At 47.0% G+C, this 27,697-nt stretch overlaps 1 protein-coding gene across 2 annotated transcripts; it reads right to left on the bottom strand.

The window, feature by feature from the left end:
* Positions 1–10,903: 10,903 nt before the first annotated feature.
* On the bottom strand, positions 10,904–27,634 carry TEDC2 (tubulin epsilon and delta complex 2). 2 transcript variants are annotated; one of them, XM_054042634.1, is made up of 10 exons: positions 27,526–27,634; positions 25,277–25,375; positions 24,222–24,277; positions 23,072–23,732; positions 20,171–20,224; positions 18,430–18,514; positions 17,895–18,003; positions 17,530–17,631; positions 14,399–14,613; positions 10,904–11,192 (listed from the first exon to the last, which is right to left on the bottom strand). In XM_054042634.1, the coding sequence occupies exons 1-10, from the start codon at positions 27,576–27,578 to the stop codon at positions 11,046–11,048; spliced, it is 1,581 nt and encodes a 526-aa protein (XP_053898609.1). In that variant the 5' UTR covers positions 27,579–27,634; the 3' UTR covers positions 10,904–11,045. The 2 variants fall into 2 exon arrangements, 1 of the variants encoding a protein (XP_053898609.1); XR_008446523.1 differs by lacking the exon at positions 10,904–11,192 and having other exon boundaries at positions 14,524–14,613; positions 15,447–17,631.
* Between the last annotated feature and the right edge of the window lie 63 nt (positions 27,635–27,697).

Below are 27,697 nucleotides of genomic sequence, written 5' to 3'. Positions count from 1 at the left end.
TTGTGCCAGCCATCTATCGGTCGGACGGCCGGGTTTCCCCTGATTTATTTCCTGACACTACCTCCCACACACTAAAAGTTACCAAGAGCTTTGGGTTGAAAGAACCCCAGGTAACATTCCTGGAGTCTGGGAGCTTGGGTGAGTGTCAGACTCATGACACCCTGTCCCCCCTCCGCCTGCAGTCAGCACTCCTGCCCCTTGCTTGGCAAGGGGCAATCCCATCCCACATCCCCAGTGAGGCTACGGTGAGGGGCAGCAGCAGAAAGGATGCACACATGTGATGTCAGCCCCCGCCCCAGCACTCACCACACGGGAGGCGAGGGGGCTTCCTGGACCTGAGCAGCTGGGGCTTGGGAGAGTGTTGTGACACCCTCCCCCCCCCCCCTCTGCAGTCACCACTCCTGCCTCATGCTGGGCAAGGGGCAGCCCCATCCCCCACCAAACAACAACAAAAAATGTTTGCTGCCTCCTGAAGAACATCACAAAAGAAGGGGCTACATTTTGTTTTAATTTTAGAAAGTATTTGCTTTTGAGGGTTACTGCTCCAAGAGTGCTTGGTTGTTTTCGTATTCAAAAGAGTATTAATAAAGTTGATATTCTTAGTTAAATAATTTTTTCTTACGATAGTGATATTGTGCAATATAGGGAAACTGTTAAATGCTTAATGTTTCCAGTCCATTTTTACATTAGTTAAAAAAATATATATTGGCTTATAAAGCAGGTGTGTGGGGGTGGGACTTGGACCCGTTCTGGGCACCACCAAAAATTATACAAACCTGCTGCCCTTGGAAAGCAGGCACCAGGAGTCAGACAAGAACATAAAGTCCAATACAGCCACCAGCCAGGTAGAACCCAGCTCTCTAGACAACTTCCTGTTCCGCTCTTTGGGTTTAAATAGGAAGCTCTGACCAATCAGAGGTCCCGGCATTCCTCCAATGAGGGGCCAGGGAAGGCCTCCATGATGCAGCTTCAGGTTTCACAGTCTCTCTATGTAATCACATAACAGTGAGCCACTCAATGGGAGCAGGGCTGTGCCAGTTAACTAGGGACCCCACCGAACCCCTATTCAAGCCCTGTGGGGTCATTCTAGGCTGTGCTTACAGAAACTCAGATGGTGTCTCTTTGCACTATGCTTGGCTCTAGTGACAGGTGTACTGCTGGTTAGACTGGGGTGGGACAAGACTAGAACTGGAGGGGAAATACAGATTAGGAATTAAGTACAGTGATAGAGCTGTTTGTGGCCATGGCCTTTTTATGGCACCTTCCCTGATTGAAATCACTCTTCAACCTCCTGATAATCTCCCTGATTTGGCTCAGGATGGTGGAGCTTGGTTTAGAGAGTAACCTACACCTGATGAATGCAAAAGCAAAATCCAAGGAACAGAAAGCAGCCAGTGTGGCTGCACAAGAGACCAAGCAACTATCTGAGGATATCAGAGTGGTAGCCATGTTAGTCTGTATCAGCAAAAACAATGAGGAGTCCTGGTGGCACCTTAGAGACTAACAAATGTATTTGGACATAAACTTTCGAGGGCTAAAAGCCACTTCATCAGATGCATGCAGTGAAAAATACAGTAAGCAGTATATATATTACTGCACATGAAAAGATGGGAGTTGCCTTACCAAGTAGGGGGTCAGTGCTAACGAGGCCAATTCAATCAAGATGGAAGTGACCTATTCTCAACAAGACAAGAAGGTGTGAGTACCAACAGAGGGAAAATTACTTTTTGTAGATCTGAGGATAGAAAACTCTGAGCTGGAAATGGCATGAGGTGAGAGCCAAGCAGGCTGCACAGACTTAGATAAGATTTGTAGGAACAGAGCAGAATGGGTTAATGCTGAACAAAGGTTTGATGGGCAAAGAAAAGCTTGTACTATAGTAAGTGAGAGAAATATTTAGATTCAGCATAGGCCTGTTAATGAATGAGGATGGGGGATGAAATCCAGGATGACTCTGAGATGGTTGAGTCAATTGATTTCAAAATACAAAAATAAAGTATTTACCCCTTCACATAACACAAGACCCAAGAGTCACTCAATGAAATTAACAGGCAGCAGATCTGAAACAAACACAAGGAAGTACTTCTTCATACAGCACACAATCAGCCTATGGAATTCGTTGGATGTTGTGAAGGTCAAAAATATAACTGGGTTCAAAATAGAACTAGATAAGTTCATGGAAGATGGGTCCATCAATGGTTATTAGTCAAGATGGACAGGGACACAACCCCATGCTCAGGGTGTCCCTAAACCTCTGAGTGCCAGAAGCTGGGACTGGACAATGGGATGAATCACTCGATAAATTGCCTTGTTCTGTTCATTCCCTCTAAACATCTGGTACCAGCCACAGTCAGAAGACAGGATACTGGGCTAGATGGATCATTGGTCTGACCCAGTTTGGCTGTTCTTATGTAAGTAAAATTGAATATAGAAAGATACATGCTATAGAAGAATATTGTAATACTGAACAGACACCTGGTAGGAGATCCTCAGGCAAGTAATAATAAGTGATTTGCTTTGCAGGATTATATAGGGCCAGAATTCAGCTCTACTCCTGGATCTGCCACTTACTTTTTGTGTGGCCTACGGTAAGGCACTTAAACTGTATGTGCCTCAGTTTTCCAATCTGTAAAATGGGGATAAAATATATGTCTGCCCAACCTGGAAAGTTTCATTAGTTAATGTATATAAATAGCTTTGAAAATGTCAAGGGCTAAATGTTATTATTAAGTACTGATAATGCAAAAAGACAAGGGTGATTGTAAAGCATAAAGTAGATAAAGGCAATAAAAGCTAATGTGATTTCAGGTTTCATATGCAGCCAGATCATGTCACAGAACAGGCAACTGCTTAGTCCTTCACTATTTAGCCTTGTGAGAAGACACAGAATAATGCACACTGGCAAATTTACAGGAGTTCAGAGCACAGCAAGCTGAAACGATCAGGGAGCTATAGGCAATTAGCGAGTGAAAACTATTAAAAATATAAATTATAGGTGGTGCAGGGAGAGGCTCCTAGAGTTAAGGTTGCCTGACATTTTCCATTGTATGATCCTGTTTTCAGTTGCTTATAATTTTGCCAAACTCAAACAGTTGAGGCTGAAATTTTCTATGGCAGATGTGCACATCAAGCAGAATTTTTTTGGAAAGTTTATAGCAAAATGGTCCAGCTCTTTCTGAGAACAAGATTAGGGGGGAAATATATTGTTTTGCCCATGTTAAAAAATCTTACAACATTTCACTGAGCTCTGGTGCAGCCAAGCTTTGGAGCAAGGACTTAAAATTTGGCAGGAAGGTGGCCCTGTTGTCAGGGATGTGCCTTTTGCCATTCCTATAAAAATCTTCCCATATCTGACCAGCTATAAGCCTGGGGAAAATTGCCATTTGCACATGCTCAGTAAAGGCTTGTCAGCAGCTAAGTTCTCCAAAGATTCCATCTGCACTGAGCTTGCTCCATCCCTCACAGCCCCTATGTGGGACTGCACTGCACATACACCATCCCCACAGGGCAACTGAGCATGATCAACATGGGGAGAGCCCTGCAAATCTTCGGATAACCCCATTATATCTGCGTTTCTTTGTTTACCATCTTTGTGGATGGCAGATTGTATGTGGATCCACATTTTTTCTCCGCATAGAGTTTTAGAGCAGTGGTCCTCAACAGGGGTCTGGACTTTAGCCCGGGGGGGCGCTGGGCACCGGGGCTCAGGGCTTCAGCCCCGCAGGGGGCACCAGGGCTCGGGGCTCCAGGCTTCAGCCCCACAGGGGGCATTGGGGCTTTGGGCTTCAGCTCCACAGGGGACACCAGGGCTTGGGGTTCTGGGCTTCAGCCCCTTGTGAGACACTGGGGTTGGGGGCTTTAACCCCATGGGGGGCGTTCAGACTTGGGGCTCCAGGCTTTGGCCCCGTGGGGGGTGCTGGGGCTCAGGGCTCTGATTTTAGCCTCACAGGGGACTCAGGACTTCAGTTTTAGCCCTACAGAGGGCACTGGGGCTTGGGGTTTCAGCAGAGGAAATTACATCCAAAAAAACCTACATTAATGTTAAAGCTGCAAAGTCAAGCATTCAGTTAAGAAATGCCCAAATTAAGCATGCCTCTGCACCCTTAATTTAATAATCACAAGGATGCCTTAATTTGGCTCCCTTGTGATTATATATTATGATAGAGTCTTTAATTTCATGATCACACACCATTTTTTCTACAGGCCCCTGCCTCATTCAGTGAACAGGATGGTCTGGGCTCCGGAATAAATCAGGATTGTATAGAAAAAAAGGCTGTTGTCTGCGGAATCCCCACTTTATTTGTGGCAGAAGTTGGATGGTGTGTGGTGACTGAGGCAGGTGATCGCAGGAAGGGAAAGGACGATCTTGTGGTTACTGCAGTTGAATGCCATCCTGAATTGAATGCTAGCCCCGCTTCTGCCACAGAGTTCCTATGAGACACTAGGCAGGCAATGTAAACCAAGAACACTCACAAGTGGCCATGGTTTGACTCTCTTTTTCTGGGTATCCAACTTGAGACCCGGGGTCTGATCTGAAGAAGTGCTGAGCACTCAAAACTGCAATTGAAGTCAGTGGGAGCTGTGTCCTGAACATGTAAAGTGCTATAAAATGCTAAGTAATCTGAAAAACCAGGCCCTAGGGAAACTTCTGACCATTTTAGCCTCCATTCCCCATGCATAAAATGGGGATAATAATATCACCTTATCTCACAGGGGTATTGTGAAGAAAAATTCATTCATGTTTGTAAAGAACTAAGCTACAGTGGTAAGGTATCATAGAAAAGCCCATGAGGAAATTAAAATCCTGTATTCAGGGCAGGGTTTAATTAGCAGGCAGTAAATAATGCATGGGGCCACACACTGAATAAGGATACAAATAATTCACCATTCAATGAGCTCCACCCAGCCTGTGCACTGAATGAGCCACAGATCCTGTGGGAAAAATAGTATATGGTCATATAAAGACTGTATCCTAATGCATCTGCACAAGGGGACCAAACTGAGATTGCACAGGCAACCTTAATTCTGACATTTCCTACCTTTTGAGGGCTTGACTTTGCCAACGTAATGTTCTTTTAACATAGTTTTGGGGATATAATATATATGTAAGTTGGCAAAATTCATCAAAATGGTACAGAACAACTGTCTATAGTACCTGAAGGTTGAAAACACCATGAGGAAAGAGCAATTGTATAGGGAGGTCCAAGCAAGTATATAACTAGGGAAAAGTGGGATGAAACTGAGCAAAGGAAAATGTAGGATGGATATCAGGAAAAATTTTCTGACAGGGCAATTGATTAGAGAGAGTGGAATAGCCTCCTAAAAGAAGCAGAGGAGGCTGCTTTTTCTAATCAATTGTATTCTATTCGGGTTATTATACAGTGCCTACCACCTTGGTATCTTAGTGCCATTTAAAACTGGATAAAGCATAGCAGAATATATTGTTGGGCACAATCTTGGACTTGTCTTCAGTGGGATGGACTCGATGACCTAACGGGTCTTTTCCATGTCTAATATCTATGATTTGGAAAAGGGGAAGAAAAATCACACTAATCAGACAGCAGCAGCAGGACATGTGGATCTGAAAATAGCAGCTGTGTCACCTTTATCCACTCCAACAAAGGCTTCTGAGATGGTGACAAGTTGCTAGGTGACATCTTTCTGCTATTTTCAGCTCTGTGTCATTACACTCCTTGGTTAGCTCTATCGGAGCATCTCTAGTTCTGTTTGTCAGCATCGCTGACTGTGCACCACAGTGAAGTAGAAAATAATGAGAGTAACCCAGTGCCAGATTGCCAAGCACTGGGAGAGGCTGTCTGACTCCAGACTTAGTGATGGCCTTTGAAAAGATGGATTCATGCATTATAGAGAAAGGACATATCCACTTTTCTTGCAATCACAGGAATTAGATGTGGAAAAGAACTATTAGGTGATCCAGCCTGACTTCCTGAGGCTAAATTGTATCCTGCTATATATTTTCTAATGCCTTGTCCAGGCTACATTAAAATGTAGCAAGTGACAGAGCTGTCCACTGTTTCCCGTAAGAAATTTTCTATTCTTTTTTTTCTGGTTGTCTGACTACCCAATATTACAGCCTAACAGTCACTACATACTGAATAAAAATAATAGAGAAAGAACTGGGTAAATGGCATCAAGGGAAAAATTGCTAATTTTATTTTCAATGTTACAAATTCAAAATTGAATTAAAATGCAAACAACAAAGCTAATCTACAGAAACTCACAGGCAGCTAGCTACAACTGAATCCATTATAGAGAGAGGTTATTGGCATATACAGTATTATTGATTTTGAGCATGCAATTAGTGTGATATTGCTTTTTTAGTCTAAAATACCAAATGACGTGCAGTATGAATATGCAGGCACAGTTCAGCATGACTCAGAGGAGGTACATTATTTTTAAATTTAGTAGATAAAAAGTGATCTTAATACATTCAAAAGCAGCTTCTTTTCTGGGATTAGTGCTGCTTTATAAATTAATGCAATGTGCAACCATCACATGCAGAACTTCAAATGATCTGTAAAATGGGGATAATACCTCCCAGGGATACTGTGCTGACTGAAGGCCTCACCACATATCACTCAAGCGAGTAAAGGCTGCTTATTCAAGTCATCCATTCAAGGTTTAGCTTTTGTAAGGGTTGAATGATAGGGCCTATTATTAGAACTTGTAAAGGGCTTCATGATCCTCAGATAGAAGACTATAGAAAAGCCTGGCCCTGCCCTGACTCCATCCCATCCCTGCCCCTGGCCCCGCCCCATTCCAATCTCCAAAGTCCTCGCCCTAACTCCACCCCCTCCCTATCCCTATTGGATCCCTTCCCCAAATCCCACCCTGGCCCCGCCTCTTCCCCCAGCACACCGCGTCTCCCCTCCTCCCTGCCCCACGAATCAGCTGTTTCGTGGCGCAAGTGCTGGGAGGGAGGGGGAGAAACAGGACACAGCAGCGCGCTTGCGGAGGAGGCGGAGGTGAGCTGGAGCAGGGGGGCGGGATGGGGCCACGGGGAGCTGCCGGTGGGTGCTGAGCACCCACCAATTTTTTTCCGTGGATGTTCCAGCCCTGGAGCACCCACGGAGTCAGCGCCACTGATTTCTAGACTTTTGATCGCCTGATCAATCACTGGCCCCACTGCCATTTCAAATGTCTTTCTTCTACTTTGAACTGATGTGACTTCACAGCAGAGGTGGCAGGCTACACAGAGAGATCTAGGGCTTTGAGCCACAAGCACAGACAGCCCAAAAGCAGGACGTATGCAGGGCAGGGATCTTTGGAGAGCATCCATTTCAAAAATGTTTTGGGCCATCTGAGTGGTCAGATTGGCTAAAATGACTATGAGAACTACCCAAACAATATGGCTATAACTACTTAGACAAGACCACCATCACCACCAGCCCCATTTTCAAAACCACATCAATTTGAAAAGGCCAGGAAAGTAGAACAAACAGTTGTAAGGTATGACACTGAGCCAGTGAGTGTTAAGCAACCAGAAGGCTAAGTGACCAAAAAAAATCAACCTTTAAGGACATATTAGACAAGTATTGAAATGGTAAACACAGTGGCGGATTAGCCACTGGGCCAATGGGGCCCATGCCCAGAGGTCCCAGCCAATTGGGGGGCCTGCAGAAAAATGGGCACCCCCATGCCCTGACTCACTCCACCCACTTGGTGCTCCTGCCATGGAGTGGGGTCAGGGTTTGCCCCACTTTGCCTGCCTGCCCAGCACTCCTGCCAGTGAGCAGAGGAGGCCCCTGTGCCCCAAGCCCACTCCCCAGCAGGAGCGCCAGGAGGGTGGGGAGGAAAAGGGGGACTGCAGGAGGAAGGGATGGGAAGGGGCCCCCACTTGCTCTGGCCCAGGGTCCCAGGCTCCACAAACTCCTAATCTGCCTCTGGGTAAACAGGGCCATTCCTTGTAAATAGGTAGCAAAGCCACATGAAATAGAATAAAGCCCTTGAAATGTAGGCCTGTACTGTTAGGGGATTAAGAATAGATACTAACTGTATTTGTCTATTTACCTATATCTTGTTAGAAGTTTAACAATGTGATCCAATTAGCTTATAGATGCTAAATTTCAATTCCTGTCTGTAATGTTTCATTACTATAGTATATTGATTCAGAGATCAAGGAGGAATATTAACATTTAGATGAAACTAGTGGTGTAATATTGTCTTTATTTCTCTGAAGTTTGTAGTCAACTACCTGTGAACTGTTCAAATGGTTAAGTGCCTTATGCTAATGAATGGAACTAGTTATCTGTGTGTCTAGGACACAGGGATTTACCTCAAAGCAACAATATACACTGCCTATTCTTCATCCAGGCAGGCCCCTGGTGAGAGGTGTGCTGTTAAGAGGCTATTAGCCTGCTAGAGAAGTGTAAAGGAAGCTTCAGGCCTGGTCCTTACCCTTTCAGATCTGCTTAAACTTTTGTCAGGGGAAATTCAGCTCACAAACCTGAGGCCTCCTGGTGCGTCCTGGATTATCCTTGCAAATTCTCATGAAAGAATTAGAACAAACTCTACATATGGACTATTGCACTATAACCTATTGAACTGATTCTGGAAGAACTTTTACAAATCAGCAGCTCACCATCTTTGCTTTGAAACGAACCTAAGAACGTTATTCAGTTCTGTATGTATAACGATCTTTTAATCTCAGTAACTCCTTTTTAAATAAATTCTAGATTTAGTTAATAAGAATTGCCTGTATGCGTATATTTAGGTAAGATCTGAAATATTTTTGACCTGGTAGGTAGTGTGTGTTCAATCTCTTGGGATTGGTAGAACTTTATATATGGTGAATAAGGTTTTTCAATAACCCTCACTATATAGATGTGGCCGTCTGGATGGGAGCCAAAGGCTGGATTGCTTAAAGTGAACTGTATTTTAGCTTCTTGGTAACCAGTAAGGTATTACAGAAGCTGTTTGGTTACTGGTGTGGTGAATCTAATTATGAGAATAAACTGCCAGTTTTGGGGATTGTCTTCCCTATTCTTTGCAGTTTGCAATCTCACAGTGGCCCCTCCAGCGACCATAGTCACAGAAGGATAAAATAATGGTGTGGGGAATGGTTTCTGTAAGGAGGGTGGTGGGGACTGAGCAAGGGAAGATGGGGACTGAAAGACTATTTATGTAAAATGCTTTGAGACACCCAAGCAGAAATTCCCACTATCACAACCTAGGGTCCCTCTAAGCTGCATGGCCACACAGCTGTCTATTAAGTCCCACGCAGGGGCTCAGGGCTGCAGCTGGGAGAGATGCCTCTCTCCCAGCACGACCTGCCCGGCCCAGACTTGCCACAGCAGGGGGAGAGGAGCCCCTTCCTCGGCCTGGCCCAGGCCTGCTGGAGCTGCCGCAGCCAGGGAGAGGCACCTCTCTCCCTCTGCTCTGAGCTGCTGCAGCGAGAGAGGGCCGAGGGGAATCCTCTCTCCCCCCAACAGCGCTGGGGCAGCCCACACTCCAAACCCCTCATTCCTAGCCCCACCCCAGAGTCCACACCCCAAACCCATCACCCCAACCCTCTGCACCCCAACCCTCTTATCCCTAGCCCCATCCAAGCCTTCACTCCTAGCCAGAGCCCTCACCCCCTGCACCCAACCCTCTGCAAGCCTGAGCCCCCCCTGCACCCCAAACCCCTGATTCCCAGCCCCACCCAAGAGCCCTCATCCCCCCTCTTCCCCAGCCCTGAGCCCCCTCCTGCACCCCAAACCCCTCACCCCCAGCCCAGAGCCCTCTCACTCCCCTCCACAACACTCTGCCCCAGCCCTAAGCCCCCTTCCACACTCCAAACCCCTTGGCCCCACCCCCACCACATGAATATTGTTATGTGCATCAATATGAAGGTGATATGTCACACATCACCTCTATATGGGTGCACATAACAAAATTCATTCCTCACATGGACGTAAAAAATTAGAGGGAACACTGATCACAACCACTGGCAGTGCAGTTCTTGGCTGATGTTCCTCTCATTAATTCCAAAGCTGGTCCAGGAGCTCAGAACCCATGGGAGATAAAATACTATTCCCAAAGATCCAAATGTAACACACAAAATTCTGATTTTTAGTGAATTTTGACTACAGTAGCAATGGGTAAAAAGGTCTTAGGAAGGGCGGATTCAACATACACTCATTTTGCCCAAAGTTTCTCAATGCTGGAGAAGACACTGCAGTCAGTCATTGTTTTAGGACTGAAAACACCCTACAGCAAACAGATTATGTTCTGTTATGATATGCCCTAAACTAACAAGAGCCGGTGACCATCTAAGAAGCAATGATAATGCTACAATATCCATGGTGGCTCCTTTCATCCAATTAGATCACAAAGCGCTTACACCCAGAGACATGTCACCCTTTGCTAGAGTGCAACTGTTAAATCAGTGCACAGCAGCACCACCCAGTTTAGAGACAGGAAGGAAAGAATATCATATCTGAATCAAAATACAGGGGGGAGCTAGGGAGGTAGAATGCAATTACGCATGTTGGAATTTGGCCAGGAACCAGGGTCAAAACTACTACTCTTAGGACAAGTGCCATAGGACTGGACCGGACACTGGATTGGTCTCTGAAAGACAGCTCCTCCAGCACCACACAGTACTGGTTCAGTACTGAGGGGGAAGAGCACTACCTAGCGATCCATCCCAGCAGCACTACTTCCCGCAGCACCTGGGTTTTCCATGGACATCTCCCATCTAAGCACCCATGTGGCTCAGCCCTTCTTAGCTTGGTGGATCAGACAGGATCAAAGTTGGAGGTGATCCAGGTAAAGGACTGCACTATCCATGATAACCCACTGGATGGTAAGCCCCAGGGTAGTGGTACTTCAAAGCCCTTGTCTTCAGAACCCCTCAGCTATCAGGTAGAGAAGATGACTGGATGACTTAAGAGAGAAATGGAGTTAGAAACAAGTGTAAAATTTAATTATTTTGTTTGACAAGTGGGCAGAGGGAAAAAAATTACTAGGAAAAGTTTATTTCTTGGCTCTCTCTCTCTGGGCGTGGGGATGGCCGGCAGGATAGCAGGCTGGATTCAGGGTCAGTCTGGCAGCTCATCATTCATCAGTACAGGGAACCGCTCACCTCCTTCACAGAGTTGGGTGTAAACTGAGCGGTACAGATGAGATGGAGAATCATCATGAGGGAGCCTGGATTCCAGAATGGGGAGAAACTCGGCTATCAAAACCTGCGTGGAAGCAAACACAACATCAGCAGGTTGAAAGGCAGAGCACATTTCTAGGGCCTCCAAGTGGTTGTATGAAGCAGCAAAAGCTAGTCAGGGCATTATGGGTAATAATATCCAAATTGCTGAAGGATGGATTTCTTTCATCAGATTTAACTATCAAAGTGTCTATTCTCTGTTCGTTGGGGATGCACCATAGAGTAACCCACAGTTACCCTATCTCTAACACACCTTGTAGGGCAGCATGGTACAGATAATACTACTTATGCTTCACCACATATGGCTATACCACTCCCACGCGATGGCCCTCTCCTGGATTCTAGCCCCAGAGTTGTCTGACCCTACACAAGTCACTTACCCTCTGTGTCTCAGCCTCCATCCATTACAGTGAGAATGTCTGAGCCTTTGGAAGGAGCTTTGAAATCCACCCATGTGCAAAGCTATGCAAATGGTAGGTCTGAAGTATGTGAGGGAGTGCTAAAACAACAGCTGCGTTCACACTTCTCCCAAAGGAGGTGACAGAAGCCCCTTTCCACAGGATTCATTTAAAACTAGACTAGTTCAAATATCCAAGAAGACTGGGAAACAGTCCTGCCTCACTAGGCAAAAGGGCAATGTGACCCAACAGGATTCTTTAATTTCTATAGTTCTGGCATTCCCACCATGTAGGCCCCAGCAGCAAATGGTTAGGCCTAGGCCACAGACATATGGGCACTGGCGAGTTGGAAGGAGCCAGTTTATGTTGCACTCATTTGACTCACCCTCTGCGAAGTATTTCACCTCTCTCTGGACTCCCAGAACTCACCCTACACAAAACATCTATCTATTTAGGGGGCAGTCACCTGCATAGGCGTGGGAACAAGAGGTGGGGCAGGTACTGCAGCACCCGCAGGTTTCATGGTGAAAAGTTTGCTGGTGCTGTAAGAACGAAGCTAGCATTATTATGTGATTCTTGAGAATCCTGGAGCTGTGCTGCACCCATGTGGTGTAAGCAGGAATCACATTTTTTCACATTGCTTTTGAAAACACACGGTTTACAGTTTCGTTAGCTGGCTTTCAGCATCCCCACTATAACAAGTGTTCCAGCCCCAGTGATCACCCTGATATCTAGGCAGGAGGTTTCAACCACCATTCTGTAAGGGGCACTGGGACAGGCCATAAACAGAGGCCTGACATTAAGTGACATTAAAGACAGGACTTAATCGCAGGAAGGTCTATTGTGTGACAGCAGGTGCAGAGGGATTTGCCAACAGCCAGGGCATGCAGTGAGAGATGTGCAGCTAGATAACAGTAAGGGCATGTCTACACTTGCCATTTAAAGTGGAAAAAGTCCCTTTTTTGCGCAAAAACCGTGGAAGCATCTACACTTGCCCATGACTTTTTGCGGTGAAACTCAGAAGTTTCGCCACAAAAAGAAAGCCACCTCCACAAGAGGCATACAGCTCTTACCAGTGATGTTTTTGCGGTGATGTGCAAGTGAAGACACCTTCTTCCTGTTTACAGAGCTTTTAGCCTCCGCAGGATATCCCACAGTGCCTAGGTGACCACTCTGGCCAGCAGCTCTGCTGCTCTGATGCCAGGTAAACAGACATCCACCCCTCCCCATGTAAAGCCCTGGGAACTCTGAAACTCCCCTTCCTGTTTTCTTGGCAAGTGCCCATTTATCATCTGGCCAGGTGACAATGCCTGCTCCACGGAGCAAAGGATCCCCTGCTTGGAGCAATGCTGAGCTACTGGAGCTGATCAGTGTTTGGGGAGAGGAGGCTGTGCAGGGACTCAGGATGCCCCATGATCACCTCCCTCCCCTTCCCACAAGACCTATCATCAAAATGGAGAGAGCTGCACTGTGGGATAGCTGCCCTCAGTGTGCTGCTCTCATCTGCGATGGAAGTGCTGCAAATGTAAACACTCTCCGCCGCTGGTAGAAGCTAGTACATAAACCAGCACTCATCTTTCACCAGTTCACTATCACTGTTGAAACTGACAGCGCAAAAACTCTGCAAGTGTAGACACAGCCTTTAACTCTCCCTTTGCTCATGAGGGTTTCCTGCGCTGCTAGCGTTTCTTTTCCAACATGTCCCTCACTCAGTTCAGGTGACTGGCATGTCAAAGTGCAGCAGTAGGATGGCACAGGGGTTGCCTTAATGGCTAAACCCTCACACTTCACCTCCGGTTGGAGGGCTCTTAGCCCAGTCTGGAGGTTCTAAGCAAGAGTTCAGTCCCGGGGAGTAGAGTCCATACGGCTAAACCACTGCAAATAATTCAGGGCAATGGGCAATCCTTTGTGCCGAAGGCACCCAGCTCTGAGCTGGTGTGGAGAATGATCTCTCTTCTCATTCTTATTGGTGGACCAGCAAGGTCAAGGTCAATAGCAGGGCAGCCTGAGACTGAAGGAATGTGAATATAGTGCTCCTCTCTGGCCCCATGGGAGGGGCTAGACTGCTGATGGGTAGTACACGGGAAGATCACAATGCAGGTGCACAACTGAGGCAACAGCCTCCAATGGGGTCTCTAGCTATTAATGTGACAAAGAATAGACTAGGATGTTCTCCCTACAATAGCAGTATTAAGGGGGGGGGGGGCAACAAACCCACCCCAACAAACTAAAAAAAGAACTAAGTCTAATAAACATGGTCTAGTTCCTGCAGTGTTGGACCAGCTTCTGCTGGTGAGAGAGAGAAGTTTTTGAGCTTACACAGAGCTCTTCTTCAGGCCTGGGAAAGGTACAGTAACACGAGGTAGAACAGATTGTTTAGCACAAGTAGTTAATGACCGGAGAGGTGTTAACGGGACATTGCCTTGAATGGTCCCTTTAATTGAGTGTTAACTACTCATGCTAACCATCCATTCCACCTTGTAACTTCGCTCTGACTGTCTGAGTACATTTCCCAGCCGTGACTAAGAGTTCTGTGTAAACCCGAAAGCATCTCTCTCACCAACAGAAGTTGGTCCAATAATTGCCTCATCCACCTCTGCTCTCTAATGCTCTAGTTCAATCAGAAGTTATGGCCTGGGTTATGCAGGAGCAAACTGGATGATCACAAGGGTCCCTTTTGGCCTTAACAATGTATGCATCTTTGAAATGAATCAGAGTGTGACAGGACATGGATATGCTGAGCAAACCCCATGGCTTGGGAAATAGCTGCTGCGAGAACTAACTGTGCTGCTGCTGTTTTTCCCCCCACCATGTATTTCTGCTGTTGAGTTACCTTCTGTATGTCGATTTGCTGGCGCAGCATCAGCACCTGCAGTTTCAAGGCAGCCATGTCCCTCAGCTCCTGGAAGCTGGAGTAAAAAAGGAGAGGTGTTGCCAGGACACCCGTGTCCCCACATCTTCGTCCTCTGAGTGGAGCGCAATCTGCAGGGGAGGTCCCTGCACAGTGAGTACAGTCTGCCGGGTGTACCACCATCTGGGACTCCGCAGCTATTGGGGTGGGAGGGTACAAATAAAATCAGCAAGTGCCATTTGCTCTTCCAGAATTTGGGATGAATTTAGTGTTCATAAAAATTGAAAGTGATGGACTAGTAGTTATATACAGAACCAGGCACAGGCCAAGCTTCCGCTACACAGGGTGGCCAGTGCACCTCCCTCCTGACTTGCAACCTCCCTTACTAGTCTAGTCCCAGGCCCTTTCTAAACAGAGATGATGATTGTGACAAATTGTTGCAACGGCTTCAATTGTGACCAGAGATTTAAATCCTCGTCTCCACTAATGATAGATAAGGATACAATGATGTCACAGGTGGTCACCACTGTCATGGAACCCGTGAATTTTGCCATGTATTTCAACTTCACCATGAAGACAGCGAACACGTCTTGCATAAACAGGAAATGATCATGGCTTTAAAATTACTGGCAGTGTCAGCAGCAGTGAAGGAGTCAAAGTGGTTGGAACAGATGAACCCGTGAACACTAATCAGGACAACAGCAACAAAATACGAGTAAAATGGCAAAACTAAGCAATGAGCAGTGAAATTCATGAAATGTTTTGGGGTAAGTGGAGAAAAATTATTTTACAAATCGGCTTGATTTTACCAGAAAGACTATTTGTGACAAGCACCTGGAAAGTGCAACACATAAGCACAAATGAGAGTCCTTAGAAGTGGAGGAAAACAGAAAACAAAACTTAAGAAAACAGTTACAGAGCTGTTAAAATTAACAGAAGCCTTTTCCTTACCCTTGACAATCCAACACTTAGAAGGTTTTTAGTATTCAACTTGCTCTAGTGCAGACCAGTTTTTAAAAGTTTTACTTACCCAAGGTTTTTGACTATCACATTCAAGAATTAAAAGAAAAGCTGCAAGCCTTTGAAGGAATCAGCATTGTAGCAGATGAAACTACTGATGCTGAAGACAGATATGGGCTTATAATTCTTGCTCTCTCCTTCCCAAACCAGCAGTGACAAAGTGGATACTTCAGCTGAAGGTGAACACAAGCTGGAAGGTTCTTTGCTGAATTATGAGGTTTTGGAAGCAGTTAATTTTAAAACAGCAAGCTACGCAATAAGGGAAACTGTTGAGAAATTCCTAATACCATTTGATTGCAGCACTGCAGTTGTGACAGATAATGCCAAAAACATGGGGAAATCTTGGGGTCAAGGCTTGAAACCTTTGTTTTTAAATGCTGTACACCTGACATGCATGGAAACATTTGCTTAACTTTTTGGCAAACTGTGAAGGAAAATATTTTTAAAAGTAAATGAAATAAACCTGCTTGCCCTGCATGGAAAGCTCGCTTTCATGTGTTTTTAATAGAATAAGGGAAATGTCTTTGCATCCCACCAGCCCCAATAATAACCATATGGAACAGCTGGTTAAAAGCAGGTCTTTATAACCTTGCATATGCTGAGGATTTCGTTTTGTGGGGTGTGGTTTTTGTTTTGTTTCTTACACAAAGGAGACTGGTTAGAGCAGTTCAAGTTGAAGAGATTGTTGATCTCTGCCAATCTGCAGCAGTTATTGAAGAACTGGAGGCTCTTAAGAAGTCTGCATCCCAAATCATGAATACTCTCATGGTTTACGAAGGGCCCACAGTTCGTGCTCATTAAGTGAAAAATGGCAATTGCGATCTTGCGCTGGAGGCCGAGAGCTGCACTGAAACATGCCAACATCCAGCAACAAAACCTGCACCTTTAGAAAACTCAAAAAAATTAAGTTATGCATGGAAACTGACTCAATATCCCTCTTTTGCCAACCCGCTGACGCTTCTTTCAGGACATGCCATGTATTTCAGCCACATCAAGCAAAACACCGAAACATTTTTGAGGCCACAACATTTGAAAATATCCTACTGTATGAAGACAATATTCCAGCACAGAGAGTATATTGGACTTACTGGGAAGCATTTCAAGAACTGAGCAGTGATGACATTTTACAGGTCTGGAGAAGCATGAAACCCTGATTTCCAGTTCTTGCAGTGGCTACCCTCAGGGCCGGCTTTAGGCCAATTCCACCAATTCCCCCGAATTGGGCCCCGCGCTTAAGAGGGCCCTGCGCCCAGTGGCAGGGCTGCCCAGAGTGGGGGGCAAGTGGCAGAGAATCCCTTCCCTGGCTAGAGGCACCTTTTTAATTTTTACTCACCCGGCGGCGCTCCAGGTCTTTGGCAGCAGGTCCTTCACTCGCTCCGGGTCTTTGGCGGCACTTTGGCGGCGGGTCCTTCAGTGCCGCCGAAGACCCGGAGCGAGTGAAGGACCCGCCGCCAAAGACTAGGAGCGCAGCCCGGTGAGTACAAGCCCCACGTGTTTTTTTTACGTGGGGTTTTTTTTTTTTAGTCATCCCTATCGGGGCCCCGTCAAAACTGTTTGAATCGGGCCCCGCACTTCCTAAAGCCGGCCCTGGCTACCCTGTGATGCTTAACAGCACCAGTCAACAGTGTGGACACAGAAAGATCATTCTCATCTTTAATAATGTGCTCAGGGATGAGAGACGTCGCATCAAAAGTGACACACTCAAAATATAACTTGGACCAAAATCACAGCCGTGTGTAAATGGAAATTAACAAAATAACTTGTTGTATTAATAAATGCATATTTATGTTCACATTCCCTTATTACACAATTATTTTGTTGCTGTGACCATAGCATGAATTTTTTTTATTGTGACTGTGCCGTAAATTATGCATAATTTTACTGTGACAAAATCATATCCATAATACTAGACTAGTCTCTTTAACCCACAAGTAATATTAACACACCCTGTCCATGAGTTCCCCCTCTCTCAGCTGCATCTTTGACATTTTATCTAACAACATGGGTCTCAGGCTAATCACAAGCACCAAACTATTGCTCAAACAGGGCAGGCTGCTTAGACACTTGACCATTACAGCAGATATTGGCCTTACCTGCTCGCAGCAGCTGCAGCTTGTGCAAACACTGGGATGCTGTGTCTTGCAGGCCTTCCAGGGTCAGGAGACATTTGTACTCTCTCTCCCACGTTGGGTGGCCTGGAGGAGAAGCGGAGAGGAAAACTAGCAGGCCCAGAGATATGAAATTACACAGAACCATCACGATTCAGTAATTCTGTTACTTCCCAAGCCCACACCAGCAAGTGAAAGGTACCATATCTGACTACTCCAAAGCAGGGAAGGGGACTGTCACCTGTCTCATCCATTGCTCTGGTCTCCTTAAGCCACAGACAGCTGAGTACACCTGGCAAGACACAAGCAGGTGGGGAAATCATTTGAGCTGCCATTAGTGCATTTCTTACCTGTGGTCTCAGCTTCCATGTACTGGCCCAGGAGAGAATGTGCATCACACAGGACCATCACCTCCTCTTCTATCTCTGCAGGACTAAGGGCTGGTGCAGAGGAACAAAACTTATAGCAGCTTAAGGAGCATTTCCTTTAGATCCAGGTGTGAGTATGGCAAACCCCTTCCTTCAGTCACCACCCTCATGCCCAGAGCTTAGTTCTTTGGGATTCCAGGACAGATGTAAAGGGCAAGCAGCACACAAGATGACACTGCAGAGGATGGAGGTGGTGGGGGAGAGAAAGGATGTCTAAATGTGTTGTTTACTAATGGCTCCGTTTGTCTGCATTAAAATACCCAAGTTTCTGCAAACAGGGAAGATCTGCAGTGGGAGTGGAACCCTTTCCACAAGCTCTGGATGGAACTCTTTCTGTCACAGGCACACCTCCTGGAGACGGGGTACCTCTCCAATGGTTTGAAGAGGATGCCCATCAAGCTGCCCCATGTGGCTGCATGCCATCATCTAAAGGGACAGGAGAGGTAAAAAAGGATACGGTCGCCTGCATTCTCTCTAGAAAGCGACTCCTTGCAGCAGCTGTGGCTGAGCTGCTTTGGCACAGATGACACTTCTCCCACAGTCTGAAAATTCAAGACAAGCGGGGGGGGGAGGGGGGGAGGGAAGAATTATACATACAGAGGCAACAGATCTTCCTGCACACGGGTACAATATTCCCCAGAGAACCTGTATGATTTCTACCAGCTTCTCCTTAGATGAAAAATTTCCAAGGTTTCTCTAATTCAGCGTGTTGTGGCAGGACAGCATGTGTGGGAAGAGGCGTGATGGTGCCACCTCTCCACTAGGGTGCTCCAGGAACTTTCTAATGGACGTCAGCAAGGTGGGCAGACAGATCCCAGGAATCTTGTGTTTGAGGGGTCTCTTGGGAACACAGTGCCTTATACAAAGAATGGAGGAGGAGAGCTGACAGTGGGATATGTTCCACTTACACAAGGTCTCCATAATTCTGCACTGACCCAACCACCTACAAGAATATGGCCACATGACACTAAGTATTTCAGCCACACTCCAGAAACCTACTGCAAAAAAATGAGGGATAGCAGAAAATGAGGGATAGCAGCAGTACATTTAAAATAACTATCCAGTATGTGGCTGACTGAACCATGGGCTAGTGTGTCCCACTCCTAGATTAAGTTTTAGCTCTGTCAAGACAGATCATTTTAAAACTGCACTGTCAGAGGAAAGTTGTAATGCGAAACAGCAAGGTTAATGGAATAGGAAAAAATAGATATTACCCTGTTAGATCCATTTCCCCTGTAAGGGAACTTTGGGGACGCAGAGCTAAACTGGTAGGTTATTTTCACTTTGCCATGTAAGTTCAAAGAATCAGTAAAGAGACTAAAATTGCACAGAAAAATCAGAGAAATCTATGTACTTGGCTAAGAGATGACTAACAGGTGACTTGATGATAATCTGCAAGCATTTGGAAGGTGCCAATTCCCAAGAAGGGGAGAAATTGTTTGGGACACTACCCACTCGCTAGGTGCAACGTTAGGAACAAACGTGTGTATCTGGCCCTGAATTCAGACTGGAAATTACAGGTTTCTAACCCTTAGAAGAGGGAGGTTCTGGAAAAACCTAACTAGTTTTAAGATGAAGCTTGATAAATTCACAGATTCACATGACAGGTGGCCTGCAATAGCAAGGGACTGGACTCGGTGATTCTTCCAGTCCTACTTATGCTGAGCATCAAGACAGACATCACCCCAGTGGGTTCTACTAAACTGTGGAATGATCTCCCAAAGGAAGTGGGTCAGAGCCCCATTGTTTGGGAAGTTGAAAATCAGACCAACAAAAGCACTGGGACTGGCAGGGGTTGGTCTCTAACTTCTATGACAGAGTATTTGGAAATACGTTTGCACCACTGCAAAGTTATATACAGGCTAAAGACCATGACTTTCCTTGGAATTCTTCAGATTTTTAAAATGTTGGGGTGAATTTCGTAAGCTTTCATGCCTTTGGAAGTGACCGTGTACTGCCACTGGCAGGCTCCATGCAAGCTCCCATGCACAGCTCTGCCAAGGTCCCTCAAGTCTGATCTGCAGCAATCCCTGCTATTCCAGTCTCAGGCTTTCCACACAGCTCTGCCAATGCCCCTCAAATGCTGCAGCATTTTTTAGGCTTCCTCTCCATCAGGCTGCAAAGCCCAGGCCCCTCCCTTTACACCTCCCCCGCCACCAGAAAAGAACCCCAAGTAGGACTGGTGGTCATAGCTTTACCTGGAGTTCCTGGAATAGGCTTTCCTATAGGGAAGCGGTAGCTTCAACAAAGACCTGCAAAGAAGAGAGATTTCAGTAACAACTGCCAAAGAGCAGCAGAGCAGGATCAGGACACTGTATCCTGTTCCTAATCTTTTATTTGAGGATAGTGATGTCTACATTTGCAACAAATTTAGTGCTGGTGAAAAGCGCCAGCCTGACCGCTCTGGAGACTGAATCCTCCATGCATTGAACTACAACACCAGCCAGCGGAAACATCCCCCAAGCTGCCCAATCAACCATCTCCAGTGAGCCCTGAAGGAATAGGATCTGCATGGCTCAGAGTGACCACGGAGCAGCCTGAGAAGAGCCACATCTATCCATCACCATCACTCTGAGAGAGAAGGGGGCTGGCCACCTGGAGCTGAGAGGTTCTGTGCATGTGTCCAAACCCCATGGCAATCCATCCCATAAACTGGAACACAGACTTGGAAGCAGGATCTACCAGCAGCTGCAGGGTGAAGGCTGCCCAAGCTAAAGGGAGCTGCCACTGCAGGTTGATGAGGGCTAGACACATTGAAATCTCTTACTAACAACCATCATCATGACTGTGCCTAGTGAGGTTCAGCAGCCCCAGCAGCATTGCTCCAAGGCAGCGTCAGTGACACGTGAAGAAGTGGAAGAAAAATGGGGGGCATTTTATCTTTCTCTTCCTCATAGAAGAGACTAGGGGAGCTGAATTGTGGAGTGGAATCTCTCATAAATTACTTTTGCAAAAACCTGGGCTGCCAGTTTATAGCTAACTAAGCACATGCACACACACAGTAAGCACTGCAGTGCTGCATTAACAAAGATTTTAAACAAATTGGCATATTCAAATGCTGGTTCCCCCAGCAACACTAATTAAGTTTCCTTGTGCACACTGCATTGCTATGTGAATGGTGTTATCTTTTGCCTTCATGCAGACACACGAGGCAGATAAGTTGTAGCAGCAGCAGCAATCATAACTGCGTTTCCTGGTTTGGGTGCAAGTCACACCTGAACTGCATTGCTCCAGTAACAGTTTTTGTATTTCCCTTTTTTTTATTTAAACATTATATATTAAAACAGTGATACTCAGACCTCAGTGGATCAGGTGCCAAATTAGCGATCAACATTACCCAAATGAGCCAGTTGTGTGACGCCATTGGTTCATTTACTATTTTATATATTATTCTCACAGCAAAATGACTGCTCAAGTATTATTTTATCAACTACAATTGGTTAACATAGTAAAAGCATCCTGATTTAATTATTATTAACCAATCCAAGTTATTAACCAATCACATGGTTTTAAAATCATGTGCTGCAAAGAGTCACAGGAGACACATTAAAGAGCCACTTCCAGCTCATGAGCCTCAGTCTGAGTACCACTGTATGAAAACAAGACACTGATTGATTTGACAGTGTTTTTATTGGCCAAAATTTTCCAAAGCACTTAAGTGACTTAGAAGCCTAAGTCCCATTGACTTCTAATAGGATTTAGGCACTTTTGAAAAATTTAAGCATCAACTAAATTCAGTTTTCACATATCCCATGCATAACTCCAGAGAAATCAATGGGCAAAATATGTTAAATCCAGGTAGAATCTTCCCAGGCTGTAGTGGTCACTGTATCATATTCCTAAGAGAAACACTTCTGTACAGATCAGGATGCTCTTCATTAATCATATGTTTTTGCAATACATCAAAGGCACCAGTTGGGATTAAGTCTATGTCAGCTTTGCTAAGTGTGAAGCCATTTTTGGGGAGTATAAAATATGGAATTCAAAACATTTAACTGACAGAAAGAGAGGATCTAAAATAAAACAAAGGTCCAAGGGAATTTTACTAAGCAAACTTTGGAAAATAGTCACAGCTGGGGTAAGAAACATCATCCAAGGGGTTATTTTTATTAAATTTGATTAAAGTTATACATAGGCTTGGAAGAATTAACTTTTTATCACTAAATGTCAATACAGGTCGATTTCACCATAGACACTCAAATCAGTGAAAAAAACCGTCCATCCATTACAGAAATTTACATCTAGGCAAAGTAAGAAAAATCCTACTTGAGAACTTATTGGAGTTGGATTGAAGGCTACTTCCTTTGTACTGTATATTTTGACATGTGATTTGACAATTTGTATATTAACTGTTATAAAGCTTTAACCTTTTGAATCTCAGTATCTGCTGTCATTAAATAATTAGTTTGACCCCCCCCCAATAATTTCCACCAACTGTGAAAATTTAAATTGATAAATTTAAAAATAAAGTTTGAAACACATAATTTTGTGTAACTATGAAAATTTAAGTCAATAAAAATAAAAAAAAATAAAAACTTAAAAATAAACATTGGTATTATCCTTCAAAATTATAACAACAACAAAAACTGAATTCTGCCAAGCATAGTTATAAGCATCTAAAAATAGGGGCCTCCTTGATAATTCTAAAGCAGAGGCGGGCAAACTTTTTGGCTTGAGGGCCGCATCAGGTTTTGGAAATTTTATGGAGGGCCGGTTAGGGGGGCATGGCCCGGCCCCCACCCCCTATCTGCCCCCGCCCCGCTTCTCGCCCCCTGATGGCTGCCCCAGGAGCTCACAGCCCCACCGCCCAGAGCATTGCGCGGGCGGTGGGGCGAGGCTGCAGGGGAGGGGCCGGGGGCAAGCCTCCCGGGCCAGGAGCTCAGGGGCCGGGCAGGAGAGTTCTGCGGGCTGGATGTGGCCCGTGGGCCGTAGTTTGCCCACCTCTGTTCTAAAGGCAACATTGGGGGCAGCAATGACACAGAACTAGGCCCCAGTGAATGCTAGGAAAGATCAGCTCCTGTGTGGACGAGCTGAGAAGAGAAATGGAGTTTGAATACTGAACAAACTAAGATTACTAGCGCCTGCTGACAAGAACGTACCCCTTTTCCTGGAGGGTGAATGTGCGGGCCGTGGTACTCCCCACAGGGATATCTCCTGCTGTATGGCTCTGTGTCACTGGAGACTCTGCCAAGGAACCAGGACAATCATTCTCTGGATCAATTCCCTGTAGGATGACAGCTACCGAGTTTTTCCCACTAGCAGAGCCTCCAAAGGAAGAAGAGCTCTGCTGCTGGTGCAGGGGAGAGCTGGGCGAGCCAGATGGTTCTGCAGCAGCACAGAACTCTTGCTGAATCACAGTGGCAGCTGGCACAATCTTCCTCACTTGTTGGAGGGCAGCCCCTTTAGTCGAGCCCTTCCCAGCCACCTTTGGAGCCCTGGAGCTCTGACTGGTGGGTGCTTTCACAGGATCAGTCCTGTACGGAGCTTTCAGCATATAGGCTGAGAGTTTTTTGGAAGAGGCAGCCTTTTTGCACACAGATGTCACCTTGATGGTCTTAGGGACACTCTCTTTAGACAAAGGTGCCTGCTGCATTCTAACAGCGCTGGTAGCAGGTTTCTTCTCTGCTGCCTTCTTTCCTTCTGCAGCTCCTAGGGCCGCCGAAGGATTTCGCAGGGTGCTTTTCCGGACTCTTAATGCTCTCTCCAGGGCTCTGTTCAGCAGCTCCAGCTCCTCCAGTTCCTTGGGTGAAGGCTCACTCTCTACAAGAGCAGAAGGTGTATCAGGAAGCCATAATGACCAAGCCCCTTCCTTCCCCATTCCTCACTATACTGGCTCACTCCTCCGGATTTCTCAGAGGAGACCATCGTCTATAACAAGGAAGCAGAGGGACTTTTCACTACACTCCTGCAGTCTCAGGTTGGAAAACTCCTGAAAGAGTCAGGATGGATGGCAACCGTGCAGAACCTGACATCTCTCCACAGTGACCAACCCTTCCACAAACAGGTGACATTCACAGACGTCCCTTTCAGGCTTGCACCTGTGGTGGCAAGACCCGTAGCTGGATTCTGCTCTCAGTTACCTAGGTGTGAATCCAGATTAAATCCATGGAAGTCAACAGAGGCACAAAAGAGAATCAGGCCCCTTGTTAGCAGGGAACATCAGAAGGAATTCCCAGGAAGCAGATTAGATCATCACCGACCAGACTGAGCACGGACACAACACAGAGATGGCAAGAAGAAAAGGCTCACCTTGGTCACCCTTTCGGCCATTCTCTGGCTTTGGACTCTCAGGAGTTTGCACTTTCCTGGGGAGGAGGAAACAAACACAGAACACATGAAGGATGTGACTGTACTCTGACAGCCAGGGTTAACAACGATATAAGTGCCCCCTATCCTTTGAGCAGGGCCTGGCCAGCAGGAGAATTTCAGGGGACACTAGACAGCCCAAAGCACACACAACCCTTTAGTCAGTCCTCCATTCTCTTCTGCAGGGAGGCACCGTTCACTGGGCAGTATTGCATTGGTAGAGCTGGGGGTGAGAAAAGACATAGGACACAAACAGCAGGAGGAGCTTCAGGTCAGGACTGCGGAGGGAGATATTTGCTTAATGCTTCATTCAGGCTAGCAATACAGAGCAATCCCTTCACAAGCACAAAAAGCATATCCATGAAAACAGAAAAGCACAGCTCCAGAGCAGGGGATTATTACCTGGTACTGTAGCAACTAAAAGGGCTACATGATGAGCACAGGGCTGTGCCCCATTCACAGGAAGTCAGACGCTGGGAGATCAGTATTGGAATGCTGAGGATTTTTTATTTTTTTTTAAAGCAGCTTGCGAAAGAAAGAACAAAGGATTTTTGAGCACAAATCTTGCACACCCTGCCATGACCCAGGGCGCCAAAATGGAACCCACTAAGGGAAGAAGGAAGTAGGTTTGTGCCCACTTTTTTTTCTTGTTTATGATGGACAAACAACCCCAACCCTTTATGACCTTCTCTAAGAATTTTTTTCAAGCTTATATTCTTACATTAGACATCAAGGTCTGCCCTGTTTTTCTAGGAGACACGCTGGACAACCAGAAAGCTATTAGGATTATGACATCAGAGACAGTATACCGGTGAAACACAATTCGTTACCCCACAGAGTCTCGATGGGAGAGCTGGGAATAAAATCCAGCTCTCCCAACTCCTGCTCCTGAGTTTTAGCCACTAGGCTATGTTCTCTCCTTGCCTCTACAAGACATCAAGCAATGCAGGCATCTTTAGCAGCTTTCAGTCATCTTTTGCCACCCACTGACGACTCACCAGTCTCCAAGAAGGGCCCGACACAGGGTTAGATTGTCCTCTAGCTTCTTCTTTTGCTCAGCACAGTCTTCCAGGGCCTGACTGAGAATGGAAGCCAGCCTGGAAATGGAACCACAGTTAGGTTTTCCTTTCATCCTATTGCATTACAAATGCCATTGCCTCCTGCTTTGCACACTGCTTTACCAGAACAGCTATATTTTAACCCATCTGCATCCACCCCAGATTAGGCACTTGGGGAAACCATGGACTGGCAGTCCTTCTGGGTGGATTGAAAACAAATACAAAACATTTTAACCATAACAACAGGGCTTTGCTCCTCTCCAAGGACCGTATGAACGTGAATTCAACCTTCCAGGCACTGTGTGATCTTTGGTACATCAATGAATCTCTCAGGGCCACTGGAAGGATCAGGGTCCTGGCTTGCAACACCCTGCTATAACCACTAGGAACAAAGACGTGGGTTTTACCTACAAAAGCTTATGCCCAAATAAATCTGTTAGGCTACAGCTACACTACAGAGGGGAGTCGATTTAAGATACGCAAATTCAGCTACATGAATAGCGTAGCTGAATTAGACGTATCGCAGCCGACTTACCCCGCTGTGAGGACGGCGGCAAAATCGACCTCTGCGGCTTCCTGTCGACGGCGCTTACTCCCACCTCCGCTGGTGGAGTAAGAGCGTCGATTCGGGGATTGATTGTCACGTCCCAACGGGACGCGATAAATCGATCCCCGAGAGGTTGATTTCTACCCGCCAATTCAGGCGGGTAGTGTAGACCCAGCCTTAGTCTTTAAGGTGCTGTGCCACCAGACTCCTAAGGCTTCCTCAAGCAGCCCTCCTCCACCCCCTCCCCCTACACATAGTTCCACTGAGCAAGGAAGGGCTGCAGCATCAGGCTCTACAAGCATGCACTATTCCTGAATTCTTTGGGTACAAAGGACTCCACTCCAGCTGCAATATACAGCCCCGCCCCCTCAGCTCTTCCCTTTCTCCTGTGAGCAGGGCCGGCTCCAGGCACCAGCCCACCAAGCGTGTGCTTGGGGCAGCTGGAGTGGGGGGCGGCGCGGCGCTCCGGCCCGAGAGCGGGGCAGCGACTGGGCTCGCCGCCCTCTCCACTGCGCTCCGGCCAGGGAGAGCGGAGCCACGGCCGGGCTCGGCGCCAGGGAGAGCAGAGCCGCGGCCGGGCTCGGCGCCCTCCCCTGCCGCGCTCCCTGTGGGGGCAGGGGGCGGCAAAAAAGCCAGAGCCGGCCCTGCCTGTGAGGCCCTACTGTCTCTCAGGCTACATCTACACTACAGGGGGGGTCGATTTAAGATACGCAAATTCAGCTACGCGAATAGCAAAATCGACCTCTGCGGCTTCCCGTCGACGGCGCTTACTCCCACCTCCGCTGGTGGAGTAAGAGCGTCGATTCGGGGATCGATTGTCGCGTCCCATCGAAATCGATCCCCGAGAGGTCGATTTCTACCCGCTGATTCAGGCGGGTAGTGTAGACCCAGCCTCAGTAGAATCACAGCTTTCCTTTGTAAAAAGTTTCTAATCTTCAGAGGTGTGGAGAGGAGTTTGGAAATGTGACGAGAGGGCAAAGAACTCCAAATTCGGTATTTCTAAGCCAGTCGCATGATTTTGAGGCCTGGCTCATGGCATTTCAGCACTTGGGGATAGCAATACTGAAGGAAGGGGAGGGGAGAGCAAGGCTTTTGTTATAAGCCTTCAAATGTGGGGGGAAGAATGGGGGGTTTGCACCTCCCCTCAGGGACCTCCATAGGGATTAAAGAAGGAGGAATACAGCTATACGCAGAGGTGGTTCTTTCTCTCCCCCACATCCCCGCTTGGGTACACAGATCCACAAGGCCCCCCTCCTCGCCTGGTGCAGCAAGAACTCCCCATCCGAATTCAATCTACATCAGCCCAGCCCTGGAACACAATACACCCCATCCCGCACTCTCCCTTGGGGACCCCAGCAAGCTAGCCCCCCAGGAGCCTGCCATCCCCACTCCCGCCACCTGCATTATACCGCTCCATTGGGGACCCCGGCTAGCTAGTCCCTAGGACCCTGCCAGCCCCCCTCCCTACTTCTCCATTGGGGACCCGCAACTAGTTAGTCCCGCAAGACCCTGCCAGCCCCCTTCACCCAGCGAAGCTGCACACCAAGGCTCGGCCCGGCCCTGCCCACAGCGCTAGGGAGGAGACGCAGCCGCGGCCCGGAGTCGCGGGGTGCAAGCTGTGGGGGGCCGCACACGCCCCTACCTGCGGGCACGGCCGACCGGCAGCATGCTGCGGGGCGGGCAAGGGGCAGGCATGGGACACCCCTCGCGCTCTCCGCTGCTTCCTGCAAACTGCCGCCGCCACAAGCTCCGCCCCGCCGGGCCAGCCCTGCCTAGCGCAGGCCGGGCCGCAGCTGCGCGCTGCCTTCCCCGCC

This window comes from Malaclemys terrapin, chromosome 10 (assembly GCF_027887155.1).
Source record: "Malaclemys terrapin pileata isolate rMalTer1 chromosome 10, rMalTer1.hap1, whole genome shotgun sequence".
NCBI lineage: Eukaryota > Metazoa > Chordata > Testudines > Emydidae > Malaclemys > Malaclemys terrapin.
This window is presented reverse-complemented; position numbering and strand designations above follow the sequence as displayed.

Bases quoted from the DNA above. Each gene is read 5' to 3' on its own strand.
- TEDC2 (XM_054042634.1), bottom strand. From the start codon at position 27,578: ATGCCTGCCCCTTGCCCGCCCCGCAGCATGCTGCCGGTCGGCCGTGCC. The intron at 20,225-23,071 runs GTACGTTCTTGT...TCTTCTTTGCAG, and splicing joins TTCACCCTCCAGGAAAAGGG to GTCTTTGTTGAAGCTACCGC. The intron at 18,515-20,170 runs GTAAAGCTATGA...TTGAATTTTCAG, and splicing joins GCCTATTCCAGGAACTCCAG to ACTGTGGGAGAAGTGTCATC.